General features: G+C 31.2%; 1 protein-coding gene across 1 annotated transcript in view; it reads right to left on the bottom strand.

The window, feature by feature from the left end:
• Nucleotides 1-3,076: 3,076 nt before the first annotated feature.
• LOC126844894 (uncharacterized) overlaps nucleotides 3,077-14,326 on the bottom strand; it is a 136,663-nt gene continuing 125,413 nt past the window's right edge. The window contains exons 2-4 of the mRNA XM_050583363.1: nucleotides 6,791-6,957; nucleotides 6,034-6,343; nucleotides 3,077-5,374 (exon numbers count right to left, since the gene is read on the bottom strand). Of these exons, the coding sequence (XP_050439320.1) occupies nucleotides 3,910-5,374; nucleotides 6,034-6,343; nucleotides 6,791-6,953 (1,938 nt within the window). The 5' untranslated portion in view covers nucleotides 6,954-6,957 and the 3' untranslated portion in view covers nucleotides 3,077-3,909. The remainder of the gene's footprint in view (nucleotides 5,375-6,033; nucleotides 6,344-6,790; nucleotides 6,958-14,326) is intronic.

Genomic DNA, 14,326 nt, shown 5'->3' with positions numbered 1-14,326 from the left:
TGAACTATCTGGAACTTCTTCATTTCATTTTACGGAGTACAAAAGTTAGCTACCAACATTTCTTTACGACTCTTCTAATATCCGATGTCTCACCTAAAATCATAACGGATGTGTATACCTACATATTTTAATTAACCTAACCTTACCATTTTTTGTTCGAGGAGCTTATAGAATGGTAGTATAATATTATATACTATTTAAATATTTCATTGTAGATTTGACTAATATACACAGTCCGCAGTCGAGAGGACTTTTTAATGAAAAGTCATCCGGCATCCATTATTTTGACCAAACGATTAACATTGATAATTTTTTATTTATCGCCCGAGTGTATTTAAACGATTAAAACAGCTTTATAAATACCTTTATAAAAAGAGTATACGTCATACATTCGAGTAATTATATATATACAAAACGTGTGGCCTGTGGGGTTCTACTTCCATTGAAGTAGCCTCATAACTTTAATTCAATTGAAGTGGTTAGAAACAAACACCTGTCATTCTTTCAATAACAAGATTTTGACTATATATTTGTCAATGATGGTGTGAAAATCCCACCCATTATCCCTTTTAGACATTTTCTTTCACCTACGCCACCTCATTTTATATCTAAATCTGATAATAAGTGTTGTCTTATAAATGAGGGTAGGTAATTGAACCTAACTATTAACAATGTATAATGTGTTATCATACAGAGTGATTCACTAACCATGAACCAGTCCATATGTCATAACATCAAAATATCATACATACATTTTCATCATTGACTAAAAGATATATATATATATATATATATATAGAAAAAAACTAATGAACATCATCCATGAGAATGAATTGAAAATAATACAGTTTTAATTCTGGTCGCTTAAATAATGTTGTAAAAATCACTTTTACTATTTTGGTTTGAATCATTTCAATTTGTCCTATCCTAAAGCTATCAGTCATGTAGGTGCGCTGTTTGTACAATATTCTCGAATGATGCACGTGTCATTCAATTGATGACCACATGTTTTTCAGCTGATGACGAGGACATGTTGCAAGCGTATCAAAGACACAAACACCGAGACGACGAACGATACAACCCTGGGACGACGACGGCTAACGCTGCTGGTGTTTCAAACGCCGACACGCCGGCTCGGTGGCGCCTGTCGATCCCGCTAGATCCAGGCGGCGCCGAAAAGCACATCTCATCGCCCAGGGGACCGTGCAAGTCGTTGGCAGAGCAGTTTCCCCTTAAGGGCGTCCATATGATCGCTCACGACACGTTCGTGACGAGGTGTGGGTCGGACAAGTCGTTGGACGTGTACTTGAAGGACGGAAAAATCCACATCCGGAGGCCGGACGGGTTCAAGAAGTGTCTGGGCACGTTGCCGGACTTTGAAGAGGTGGACGAGGTCAAGCAGTTCGTCAAGAAGGAAGCCTGCGACCACTGCAATCGCGACGGGCTGGTGGTCAACGTGATTTTGAAAAAGGGCAGATCCCGGGGACAGCACGGCGACCAGCAGGGCGTTCTGCAGCGTCTTGGCGCCCGTAAAAAGTAACTGCCTCGAAGACCACACTGAACGTATGCTTGGGTCGTTCGTCCAGCGATATCTCTATACCAGTCGGAGATCATTTTTGTACTCACACAGTAAACATCAAGTATTATGCGTGTAATACAAATTTAACAGAAGCCACAACGAGCGAGTTGTGTGTGTGTGTGACATAATAATATACATATATTTTGTATATTGATGATTCACTGCCGTGGCCTCCGCTCCGGGTCACAGCTGTAGAGATCCGTGTAACTGATACATGAGTACCCAATGTGCCAATTAACTGTGTTTTAGAAATTACCTATAAAAATATAACACACTCAGAGGATTTATTACACTAGCCAATATGATCTATATATAGTTTTTTATAGCCGATTGTACTCCACACAGGATGGCAAATCTACCACCAAATACAAAAATACATAGTGTAATATTTTAATAGCTATTAAGGGGTTTCGATACCGGCCGTTTTTTTCAGTCAAAACATCATTTTTTGTCCGTTTGTCCATTTTTTGATCCGATAATAAATTTGAAAACAGATTTGAATTTTTCATGAAGTTTACTTGAGATCCCCGAGGCACTTTATTCAATTTTGAATTTAACCCTTTACAAATTTAATTTAAAAATTTGAAATTTTATAAAATGTTTAAACGTTTCTCATTCATAGTAAGAAAAAAATATCAAAAAAGTACCTTGTAGGATCCCAAGTAAACTTCATAACGAATTCAAATCTGTTTCCTGATTACTAATCGGATCACTGGTTCGGCCTGTGCGATGGACAACAAACGTACTATTATATTAACTAAAATGGCTTTTACTCATAGACAAAATGATTTAAATTAAAAATAATACCACGAAGCTTATACACATTAATCGGTAAATCAATTGACATGGTCGAAATTTATTTAAACCACTTTTTTCTTAAATATTACCTATACAAAACCGCTAACCGCACGAATTCCGTTCTCGGTTGCGCCCTAAATGTGTATCGTAGCAAAATATAGAATACGCATATAAAAAACGGTAATACTGTGTAAAATATTATAAAAGACAAAATATTATTGACCTATTATTATAGAATTACAACTATTATTAATACCGCGTAGAAGTGATTTATTTTAACTTTTGGTCTTATGTAGAGCATTAGTATAAATTATTTTTAGTGTACGATCATTGATTAATAAATTATATGAATCGGCTTAACAATTATTGTCGGTGTAGACAAAACAATATACTTATTAAAAAAGAATATATATTTATCATTGTATACCAAAATACACAAATGATTATTAAACAATATTACCTTACCAGCTCGGTCAAATTTTAAATTTTCGGTATGCATGTTTATTATTTTTTTTTGTAATACTTAGTGCATGGGTAAAATATATAAACTAAATACTACAGACAATCAAGTGTATTAAACCGATCGAATGTCGTTTTCGTTTGTCAGCAATACAATTATTAAAGTCAAACATAGTTTTACTGTTTTATTCATGTTAAAACATAGATGGTGTAAAAAATATTAAATTACAACAAACGCATTCCTTAATAATTAAATTCGTACACACATTAAATCAGACAATATTACAGTCAACAATAAATCAGAGTAAAGCAGAGTTTTGCATTTTATCCGAGTAACAAAATCAGTAAACACTTAGTATAGCTATACTGTTATACTTTTCGGATTTAAAATTAAGAACGGCTTACTTAATGTAATGTTCAATGGTGGAAGACGGAATTTTATGATTCCCATAATAATACATAAATATAATAAAAAAGTTAAGTTTAATCTTATAATTTTAATTATTTTCAGTACATACGTATTGCTTATGGAGTTCTTTTTATTATTGATATATTATGCAAACAATGACTTTGTATTGGAAATTAATACATACAAATAATAATATACGGTATTATTATTTTAGTGATATGTATTATGTATACAATTAAGAAGTAACCATTTTCGGACGACACAATATGTCTTCCTAGCGGCTTATAAAAAGGCTTAATGTAACCATTAAGCCTTAATGTATACTCACATATTATACATTTTTTCAACTCATTCTTAAAACAAGTCAGTGAAATTCGTTTATGAGACTGAACTTTTATAGTTTGGAGAGTACCCGGAAATATTTGGTACAATATATGGTTAACATAAGTTATTTATACCTACATTATAAATCGTCGAACCTATACTAACGTAAAACTATTGAAAAATTGTATTTTAAATTATATAAATTATTTCCAAAATTGATTAAAAGACAAGCGTACACAATATGTTATAAAAATGTTGTCTGTGGGGACGTTTTTTCTTCATGAATACAAATATTTCTTTCATAGAACTGCTATGGATCGTACGGACACTATTGCGATGATCATTTCTTGCAAAAACATAATAATTTGGTTTCGGTATCATTAGCGCATATGCTCTGATTGCCATACAAGTTTAGTCTACTTATAGAGCCGATCACCTGATACTTATTGTCCGTGTACCTAACGGTCGCTTCGAACTTGGCTTCTCCCGGTGTGGTGATCACTTGAACTACGAAGTCCTCAAGCTTGCCGTTGCCGCCGGTCTCCTCGCTGGCAGACAATATCTTATATAGCTTCAACTGTTCGCATTTCGGATGAACTTTCAACTTGACGTTAATGTGGTGCACGAGAGCGCTAACCACGTGTTGTACTTTTGGGTCGTTAATTAGAAGTAAGGTGACCTTATTGTGACAAGCGCAATAGTGTTTAGGTATGCCGGCCAACTCGCAGGTCCTATTCTCAGGAACTTCCATGAATAGGCTAATGCCCAGATCGCGGGACAGTGATCGCTGATTGATAGCATTGTTCTCCAACTGCTTTAGGTCGAGGAAATCTAAAAGGGTCTTATGCGTATCGTACGGCGTGGTCAGCCTGTCGACGTTGACCCGCAAGTTTTTCATAGCCGCCTGATACTTTACCTGGAACCATTTTGGTAGAATCAACCTCAACATGGGAAGTCGATCCTCCAGACTACCCTGGTAGGTTTCTCTAAACGGCCCCCACCTTAGACCGTGGTCGCTCATCAGCACCACCGCAGTTTTGTTTAGATGTCCCGACTGGTTTAAGAATTCGAAAAAATCTCTCAGACACTCGTCACCGGCACGCATTATGTTTAAGTAATCGTGCGTGAGACTGGTACTCCAGAAAAAGCCAAAGGTCAAGTGGTCGTCCGTGGATTGAACAAACTTCCGTATATAATCCAACAAAAACGCCATTTGCATGCTGTCACCAATGCACAGCTCCGTATTGAGCGGTTTATTATGGCCGATGTCTTTTTCGGCGGCAACCATCATGGGCCTAATGTACCTGTCGGTAGGCTGCTTATGGAATCCATTCTTCTGGTAATTGAACGCGCCAATTAACGGTGAGTCTTCTCCAAAACCGGTTTCGTAGCCAGCACGCTTGAAGGTATTCCATACAAACGAACAGTTGTCAAAGAAATCTTCTTTTTTGGACCAACAACTAGCCGCAAGTTCGGGGACCGAATGGCCCGTTAGCGTTGGCATTAAATTTGGAAACGTGTTGTCCTCCACCTTATTGTAGCCTAACATTTCCACAACTCCAAATTTGGATAGCAACTCTGCTGTTTTGGGCATCTGACGGTTAAAGTTCAACCGCGACATCCCGTCTAAGCCTATCACGAGCACGCTGACGTTTCCTTCGACTTGTTTCGCTGCGGTAGTCGACCCGGGAATCACAAATCCGTGATAGGACCTGTACACTTCGGTCGACTTTAATATACACCATGCTTTCACGAATTCGTCTTTCACCGTCACCCTATCGTTGAATTGTTTTTTCGTCCCAGTCCTAATGACAAAAAAAAAAAATCATTTTAAATTCATTCATACATGCTTTGGTCTAGTCTAGTCCCAGTATTTTTCTAGTATGTAAATGTATTGTTTTAATCATTATTTTTCCGTTCCGAGTTCAATAAATAAAATAAAATAAAAAACACTACATAATAATTTTTAGAACATTGTAAAATGTACAGAACACGCTGGAAGTAACACAAAACGGTGTATTTTGTTCTACACAATTAGAGGTGATTTAAAAAATAAATAAACGTGCTTAAGAAATGGTAGACGGAAAAACTAATTATAGTTTAAAGTGGCCAGGGGAAATTATACCTGGAAGAATGTATAAACGGGCAAATAATACCCGATAGAATTTATATCCGTTAAAATTGATTAACTACATATAAATGTGATTGTTTAAATTTAACAACACATTTATCAATACATTTTTATTAAACTTTAAAAAAAAATTTTAATCCTAAGCTAATACATTTTATGCGTTTAGAATTATAATCTCAGGGAACAAGAGTTGTTCTGGAACATTATAGGTGTTCATAGGTATTAATTCCCGGACCAATGGTAATTTAAAAAAAATATATATATCAAGTGATGTTAATAATGCTTGATAAAACTGGACATATAGGCGTTAATTATTAGACAGAACCCACTTACAAAAACTCATTGTCAAATTTTTTGGCTTTTTTGTTCGAAGCTGTCGGTTTTAGTCGGCTCACGGGTTGATAATAACATGTCAATGAAGTATCGTTCTTGGATAAATTTAACTTAGTCCAGATATCGGGGTTTATTATGAGGTCTGTCTCATCTGACGTAATTGCCTTGAAACCTTTCAAACGACTGTCATGTTTGTGGCTAGTGCAGTCTACTTTAGGATCAGTATCCATAAATTTGTCTACCGACGGTCCCCTGGTGAACATTTCCGGTATCCGACATCCTGATGTATTGATCAAGTATCCATTTGGTACTGAAATGCAAACAAACTGGTTACTGCTAGAGCGAAAATGGAAATTTATATTAAATTGAACTATCAATTTATTTATGAAAAGATAGTGTTTTCTATATAGTTCTTGTTCAGAATATTGCAAAATGAGAAAAAAATCGCTTGGTACTTTTTCCTCTAAAATATGTATTGAAATACATTTTGAACGTGTAATCAATATTCATACTCGTAATAAAATATTTAAAAAAAAATGTTTTTATATTAACACTATTAATATAAAGTTATATACATATTAAACTATAAACAGTTACATTCACAAACGTATTTTTCAAAGCATATAAAATATCCGTATATCCCTTTCTCTATTGGTGTTAATAGTGAATACTATTTTAACTATATACCGAATCATATACTTAATAATTAATAGTACTAAATATAATTATAAAACTATTTATACTCTCAACTACTTACTGAACATTGTTGAATCGAACCGTTCGACTTTGACGCCATTGTCGTCAGCGAAAGCATATTTTGTCACTGAATAATAGGTGAACATCCATATTATTAATGTCAACAAGGTAAGCCATACAACGAACGACTTCGTATTTGAATAGTGCTGATACTTATTTTGCATTGATCTAGATAATCATAAGAATATTATTAATAACGGTATTTAACTGAGTTTAAATATTTCGGTAACATGATTTGTTCAGTAGCTCGTAAGCATAGTTATAGGTCATTTGAAAGCCATTTTGTATCAAGCACATATTATAGTATACTCAATACTAGTTAGGATTTAGGAAAGCTTTAGAGCACAACTTTTATCTGTAACAAGGCGTGACTATAGCTGTGTAAAGGGCAATAAGATAATTTTATCGCTTTTATAGTATAACTGTATAAAACACTGTACAGTTGTATTAACGTCATGGGTGAAGATTTAGGGGACCTGGGATACTAAAAACTTAAAATTAGTGCTTTTAAAAATACCTACATTTAGTTTTTAGTAAGAGATTTGTTGAAGAAAAATAAATTTGGCACTAATTTTGTGTTTTAAGGGTTTTTAAAGGTTTTAGAATCCCAAACCCCCTTCCCTCAAATCTCCACCCATAAATAACGTTCCAACTGGTATGACTTAAAATGCTGTATTAACCTTTAAAATGAAATTACAATCATAAATATACTGCAGTAAATTATACACTTTTTTACAATTTATACTCAATGGTATTGTGTTAAATTTCATAATTATTGATTAGGCTTCAAGAAATATAAATTAGGCGTTGGTTATATTACTTCAAAATCTACTTAATGAAATGAGCTTTCGTTAATTGCAAAACAAATTGTATTATATATTTTTTTAAATTTAAATTTTAGATTTAAAAAAAATTGTATAATTGATTAAAGAATATCATAAGTCAGATAATTGTAAAGTTTATTCGGATTCTAAAATGTAATAATTACTTTCAAGCTAATATTAAATAAAATATTGCTATGTTTATGTTAAAAAACTAACTTGGATCATTTTTTAACGTGACCTAAGCGTATTACCGCGTTTATGCCCAATTTCGATAGTGTCATGAATCTAATATATGAACTGTACAATCAGGTGCGGACTGGCTCCATTAGACCGGGCCATGTAGGTAAATGTGCATAGGTTGACCCTTTGCGCTTCATTGTCTCATGAAGGTCCCTAGTAGATATACACATTTTTTTATTTCGTTATTGTGTGATTTTTAAAAACATTTTTAATTCATTTTTACAATAATGCGTTTTTTTGTCTTCTGGACCCACGATACATTTAAGCCACCTGAACCGATTTATTTATGTAGTAAGTCTATAGATCAGAAATTGTATCTAAAAGGTACATTATTAAGCAGAAAATTTTAAAAGTTCACTCCTTCTCCTTCAAAATCATGAAAAACACACAATAAATGTACATAGCTTTGACTTTAAAATATGCTGCTTTAGAACATTTTTCAAAAACCATCGAAATAGTTCTAAATTTGAATAGAATATTCTTTAGACATAGTCTAACAATAAACGTTGACAAACCAAACAAAATCATAAGCCCTTTCCTATACAAGGGGTAGAATCTTTTTCTTGATTCTGCATTAATAGGTAAAGTTTTAGGCATTAAAACATAAAAATCAGACAAAAGATAGATCTAGCACGGACCTATAACATTTCTCAAAAATCTGTAATCAAACTTGAAATGAAAAATTACACTTTGACAGTATTAAATTTCTAGGTTGCTATGTTTTAAGTGACTCGACATGTATTTTAAAATAGTTGTATTCAAATGTTTTTTTATTTACTATCGAATTATCCTTTAGTTATTTAAAAAGTATTTAAATATGTATATAAAGTAGTATAGTAGTAGTAAGTAAATAAGTATATACATATGGAAATATTTTACAACCCTGCTTATTGCCTAACACTTATAAAACTGTATATTATTAAAGTGGCTTTGACTCAGCATCTATTAGGAAGTTATATAATAATTTAAGCGATATCTTAATTACATGGGTATAAGCTGTGTAAATAAGTAAATCCCTTGTATTAATTATTGATATTTCATGGTTATAGATGTTAGAATCGAAATCAAATCACTCACTGTGGAGTTCTATGGAAATGAAAATAACTCGTTTCTTAATAAAAAAAAACTAACGTGGGGTCACATAAAGTTTTAAAAGGCAACACAGCTGTTGGACCGGGGCATAGCGAGAATGGAATATATTGGGTCGGGGAGGTCACAGCTTTTCAGGAATTATTATAAATTAACTTAAGTAACTATACTATTAAATAATATAAAACAACGCTTCGTTGCATATCTGTAGATGGTAAAAGTATTTAATATCAAGAAAAAGCATTGTGGAAATAAATGTATGTGCATAAATATGTATTTTAAGTAATAATGAAAAGGATCTTGATAAAACAGAATAAAGTAAATATTTATCAATAGCATTATTCATTTTCAAGCATGTTATTCAGAGGAAAATATTACGTTTTCTATTGTAAATTAATAATATGGTAGTCGATATTATTGTACAATGTGGTTTAGTAATATTTCAAGCAACTTACCTCTGAAAACTTTGTTGATATCTAGATGTTATCCGGAATAGCACTTCCGATCAAAAATTACATATTAGGATCTACATAGGTGTTAATTGATGTCAAAATATTTAATTATAAGCAATGCTTGATTTTGTCAAAACAAACGTTAAAATATTATTAGTAAAATAACAATTCATAGGGGGTACGGGCCATAATATCATTATCGGTTTAGTTGATCTATTTTATAAAAGCAAATACAAAAGCAGTAACCAATTTCCTAATAGTAAGGGATAAAAGTTAAAAGAATACATTGTTAACAATGTGTACCTATCGAAAATGGTTTATTGATCCAAATACAAATGCTGTACCCAAACTGTATTACAAACGCTAGTGGAAAATATAAAAAAAGTGTTATGAAATTTATCGCCGAGACAACTTAAGGAGTGGTGGAGATCCTTTCACCCAAACAAACTATATTCGACAAATTCTTATCAGCTATTACAACATAAATGATAGAAATTACAATTTAACGACTTCTCCAGGGAAGGATACTTATGATAAAAAGTTATATATTTTAATTTTTTACTATTAAAAAATATGCAGTGTACGTCAATAGATACAATAGCCCGTCCCCCGCTCTCTGCTTCGGTCAACTCTTTGCACTATTTGGCCAGCGTTTGGGAAATTTCCTGGTCTCCGGATCTGCCAGTCTACACCTGTACAATGGCAAAAGCTTAACTGTGTTTCCCGTTTCAATGAACGTTGGTGAAGACTTCTATTTTTTAAGAAAATTTACTAGACCAGTCATATGATCATACATTCTAGTATATGATATATTATATTAATAATAATGATATGTTATATTCGCCAATTTAAAGTATTTATTTTGCTACGCTCCAAAATATTAATTATTAATAATAAGAATTAATTTTTTTTTATGAGTAAGCTACATATTTTGTCCACCTTGTATTTGAGTCCTGATGTATATGTGATCTATAATTTTATATTATTTTGTAGTGCATAGAAAATGTAATATTGGGTTCTAAAAAAATGTAGTTTTTACTATAACTAATTCAAGTACAGACAGTCCGTTATCATGTCTTAGTCCTAAGCTTAATATTTATATATTTCCAGCAATGGAAATGCCGACGTTCTTCGTTTATTGGTTTGGAAGTCATTATGATACCTGAAAGTCGCTGATCTTGTATTAACCAACCATTTTGCAACCTCTGTGACTTCAGAATAAACTATTTACATTAAATTTTATTGCATGTATTTTAATTTGTGTACGTTTTCTTAGGTATAGGCTAAGTATAATTTACCCTTCTTAACCCTTTACTGGCTTAGACCAAAAAAAACTGTAAAGTGTCCAATTCAATTAACTATTTATAAATTGAGGTACATGGTTAAGCACGCTTAAAACCACAACTCATAGTTTTTACATTGTTGTGAACTAAACGACTGAAAGTACGTAATATCATAAATACTAACTCACAAACAGAAAACAAATGAATACAATTGTTAATAAAAAATCTGATAATATTGAAATGTGCGTGGACATGTAACTGGTTAATAATTCGGTTACTGGTTCGGTTAATAATTTTATATTTTAACGTTATAAATATTAACTTTATTGGTAGAATTAGGTAATCGGTACAAAGTCAAAATACAGAAGGTACAAAAATCAGAATAAAAATGCTCGTTAACAATATATAAATATGTATATGTATATTATTATCATAACAGATTTGATACGAACGGTGTCTATAATTTAGTATACAATATAGAATATTGATGCCGACAGGCTTTTACCAGACATGAACTTGTCAAATTTCATTAGCGATGATGGCCGTTGTATATTGACTGTTGATATAACAAATAATGTATTAAAGCGTTATCCATCTATGTTCTAATGGATATTAATGGATTACACGATGGACTTTGTATATTTTAAAATCCGATTCCAACCCGCGTGAAGATATCCCATCCGAGCTCAATTGTATAAAATATCCGCTAAACTTACACCTTATTTTGTTCGCATCAAATCTGTTGTACAATGTATTTTTCCATAGAATTATAATAATATGACACTGTGCCGAGGTCAATCGTGTCGACGTCGTATACAATAGTAAAATATTAATATTATAAACTGTTTAGGCCGTTCAATACAATTAAATGCGATTATTTTCAGATTAGACAAGTTGTTATAACATACATATCTCACAAATAACACAAGAATACTGGTTATCTCAAATACGAAAATGTTTAAATGGTAGATAGTCTTCATACAATCAAGATTACAATAAATTACTGTTAATGGAAGAGATGGACGAGTGTCGTGAAAACAATAAAGGTCAAACAATAAAGCGACAAAAAAAATCGTGGTAATAAAGTAATACTAGTATGAAGTGTATTTATAGAAATGAGCCACACACTAAAATACTACCCCATTTAAAATTAATGATTGAATAAGTACGCTTTAAAAATGTATATTTTTTAACATAACAAATTTATTACAAACTTAAAAAATAGAATTACGTCCATTTTACATAGAAAAGAATGAAACACAATAGGGTAATTTTATAATTTATTTTAGAACTAAAATACATTAAGAAACTAATAATGAGTAATAGTATAATTTAGTTATGGCAGTTTTATACTTGGAAATAATTATAGGTACCTAACTGAAAGTGAAGCAATTGAACAAAGTGTATTGTATGGAAAATAGAAAAAAATTTAGAGAAACGTGCACAAATGTGTTAAATATAGAATAGATAAATTAGTGAAAAATAACTTATGTATAAAGAAAAGAGTTTAATTATATTATTACTATCTAAATAAATTAGAAGAGTAGAAAATATAAAACAAAATAAGTTGTCACTTGTGATGACGGGATATTTGAAATAAGGTATTATAAGGTAAAAAGTATTATAGACACTATCAAAAGATAAGTAGCAGAATAAGAAAAACTGACGCAAGAAATGTGCTAAGTTATAATTAGAAACATGGAGTTTAGTAAAATGAAATATGTGGAAACTAAATTTCAAATACGTTTGAAATTATATTTTTGAAAATTAATTGAAAAAAATTAGTGTGAACACAAAATAAGAAGATCGCTTTAAAAATAAAGTTAATCGATTTTTTTTTTGAAAGTTTAACCTTCAAGAAAAATTAAGATATATTAAAAATAATTAAAGAGAACATGTCTGAATATTAAGATTAAGATATATAAATGAAAGAAAAAAAAATGTAGATTAGATACATTTTTTAAAAAGTTTAGAATTAAAATATAATGGAATAAAAAATTGGAGAAATTTAATAAAAGTTAAAATTTTGTAAATTGTATGTATTTAAAAAAGAGAAAAAATGAATAGTGAAGTGAAGAAGAAAAAAAACAAATTAAATTACGTCGGTGTTTATAATAATGTCTTTTAATCGTATTAATTTAAAGAAAAATGATATGAATAATTAAGTTATTAAAAATAATTAAAGATAATAAATTGCTAGCTTCATGTGCATGTTAAAAATAAATTAGGACATTAAAAGTTTATTCAGAAGGCGCGCATACAACAGAGTTAATATATGGGAATATGCTAAGATGATAAGAAAATAAGTCAGAAACATTAAGATAAGAGAAATTAAAAGCATTACAGATTGGATATAAATATTATTTGAATGATGCGTGGACGTGTTTAAAGGGTGAAGAGGCAAACTGTGAAGAACAGAGGTGTAGGGTATTAACATTAATTTATGCTTAAAACCCATTAAAGAAAAAAACAAATCATAATTTTCGCACCGGGTAACGATCATAGATATTCGATCAATGTGAGTTTAAATAATGCAGAAATGTTGGCGATCATAGAAAATCGCTATTGTTTCAAAATACATTTTTAAGCAAACATTACCCTGCAAGTTGATGATCACAAAATGCTTGTTAATTTCTTTTAGGGAATTATAGGGAATTTTTTAGGGGAAATGTTTATAAAGAAAGTAACAGATATTAATGAAACTGCCAATAAATCTGATCCGGTCGTTTACACCGAGTAGGTACGGAAAATAATTAGTCCAAGTCCACGTTATAATAATTACTTAACTAAGAAATATACATATACATATTATAATAATAGAATATATAATTACTAACGGCCATTTTCATTATCCCGAATTCAAAATAAAAATACAGTATTTCTAATATTTTTAAGAGTTAAGACTTTTATAATATTGTGTCAAGTAGACACTATCTACAGGCTACAATGTATTTCTCTACGACAAACATGTGTCGTACATTATTCATTAAAAATATGTTCAGGGAAATAAAAGATTAATAACTACTGTTCTAAATTTTACTGTTTAAAGGTCGATGAGTCATCGTGTTTTCTGGATAAAGAAGTCGAAATCGTGATATCTAAAAAGAAAAAAACACATGTTGAATAAATTGTTCGAATATATCTATTAATAATAATGTAATATTATCATAGTAATGTAATATTACCATAGGTTAAAATATAATATTGAACATTAATTATTAATGGATAAAATCAAATTTTTCAATTGACAATGTTACTTTTATCAATTATACGACTTAAGACGTTTTCGAATCTGAATTTTTTTAAGAGTTTGTATATTACGGGAGTTGGGCCAAATTAGTTCATCATATATTTTTTATTCTATGATAAAGCAGTATAATCCAATACAAGAATTGTATGTTCACAGTATTCGTTCCAGTATTTGACTGTACAAGTTAAACCCCACAGTAACCACCAACCTTGCTGTTAAAATTAAATTTGTTAAGATTATAAAACAACTTTCATAACACGGTGTAGTGGCGTGGTGAGTTTTGAAATTGTGTAACTGATGTTTTGTTTTTTAGCTTCATTTTATAACATACGCGATATTACAGTAAGCCTAGATCTTCTTCGTTAGGCGTTATTAATCGTAAAGGATTATATAAGTCCT

Source organism: Adelges cooleyi, unplaced genomic scaffold (genome assembly GCF_023614345.1).
Source record: "Adelges cooleyi isolate 19-005CV unplaced genomic scaffold, UGA_ACOO_1.1 ACOO_flye_CR_arks_rails_tigmint_CR_PRNA_651, whole genome shotgun sequence".
NCBI lineage: Eukaryota > Metazoa > Arthropoda > Insecta > Hemiptera > Adelgidae > Adelges > Adelges cooleyi.
Note: the sequence above shows the minus strand (reverse complement) of the source record. Positions and strands in the feature narration are given on the sequence as shown.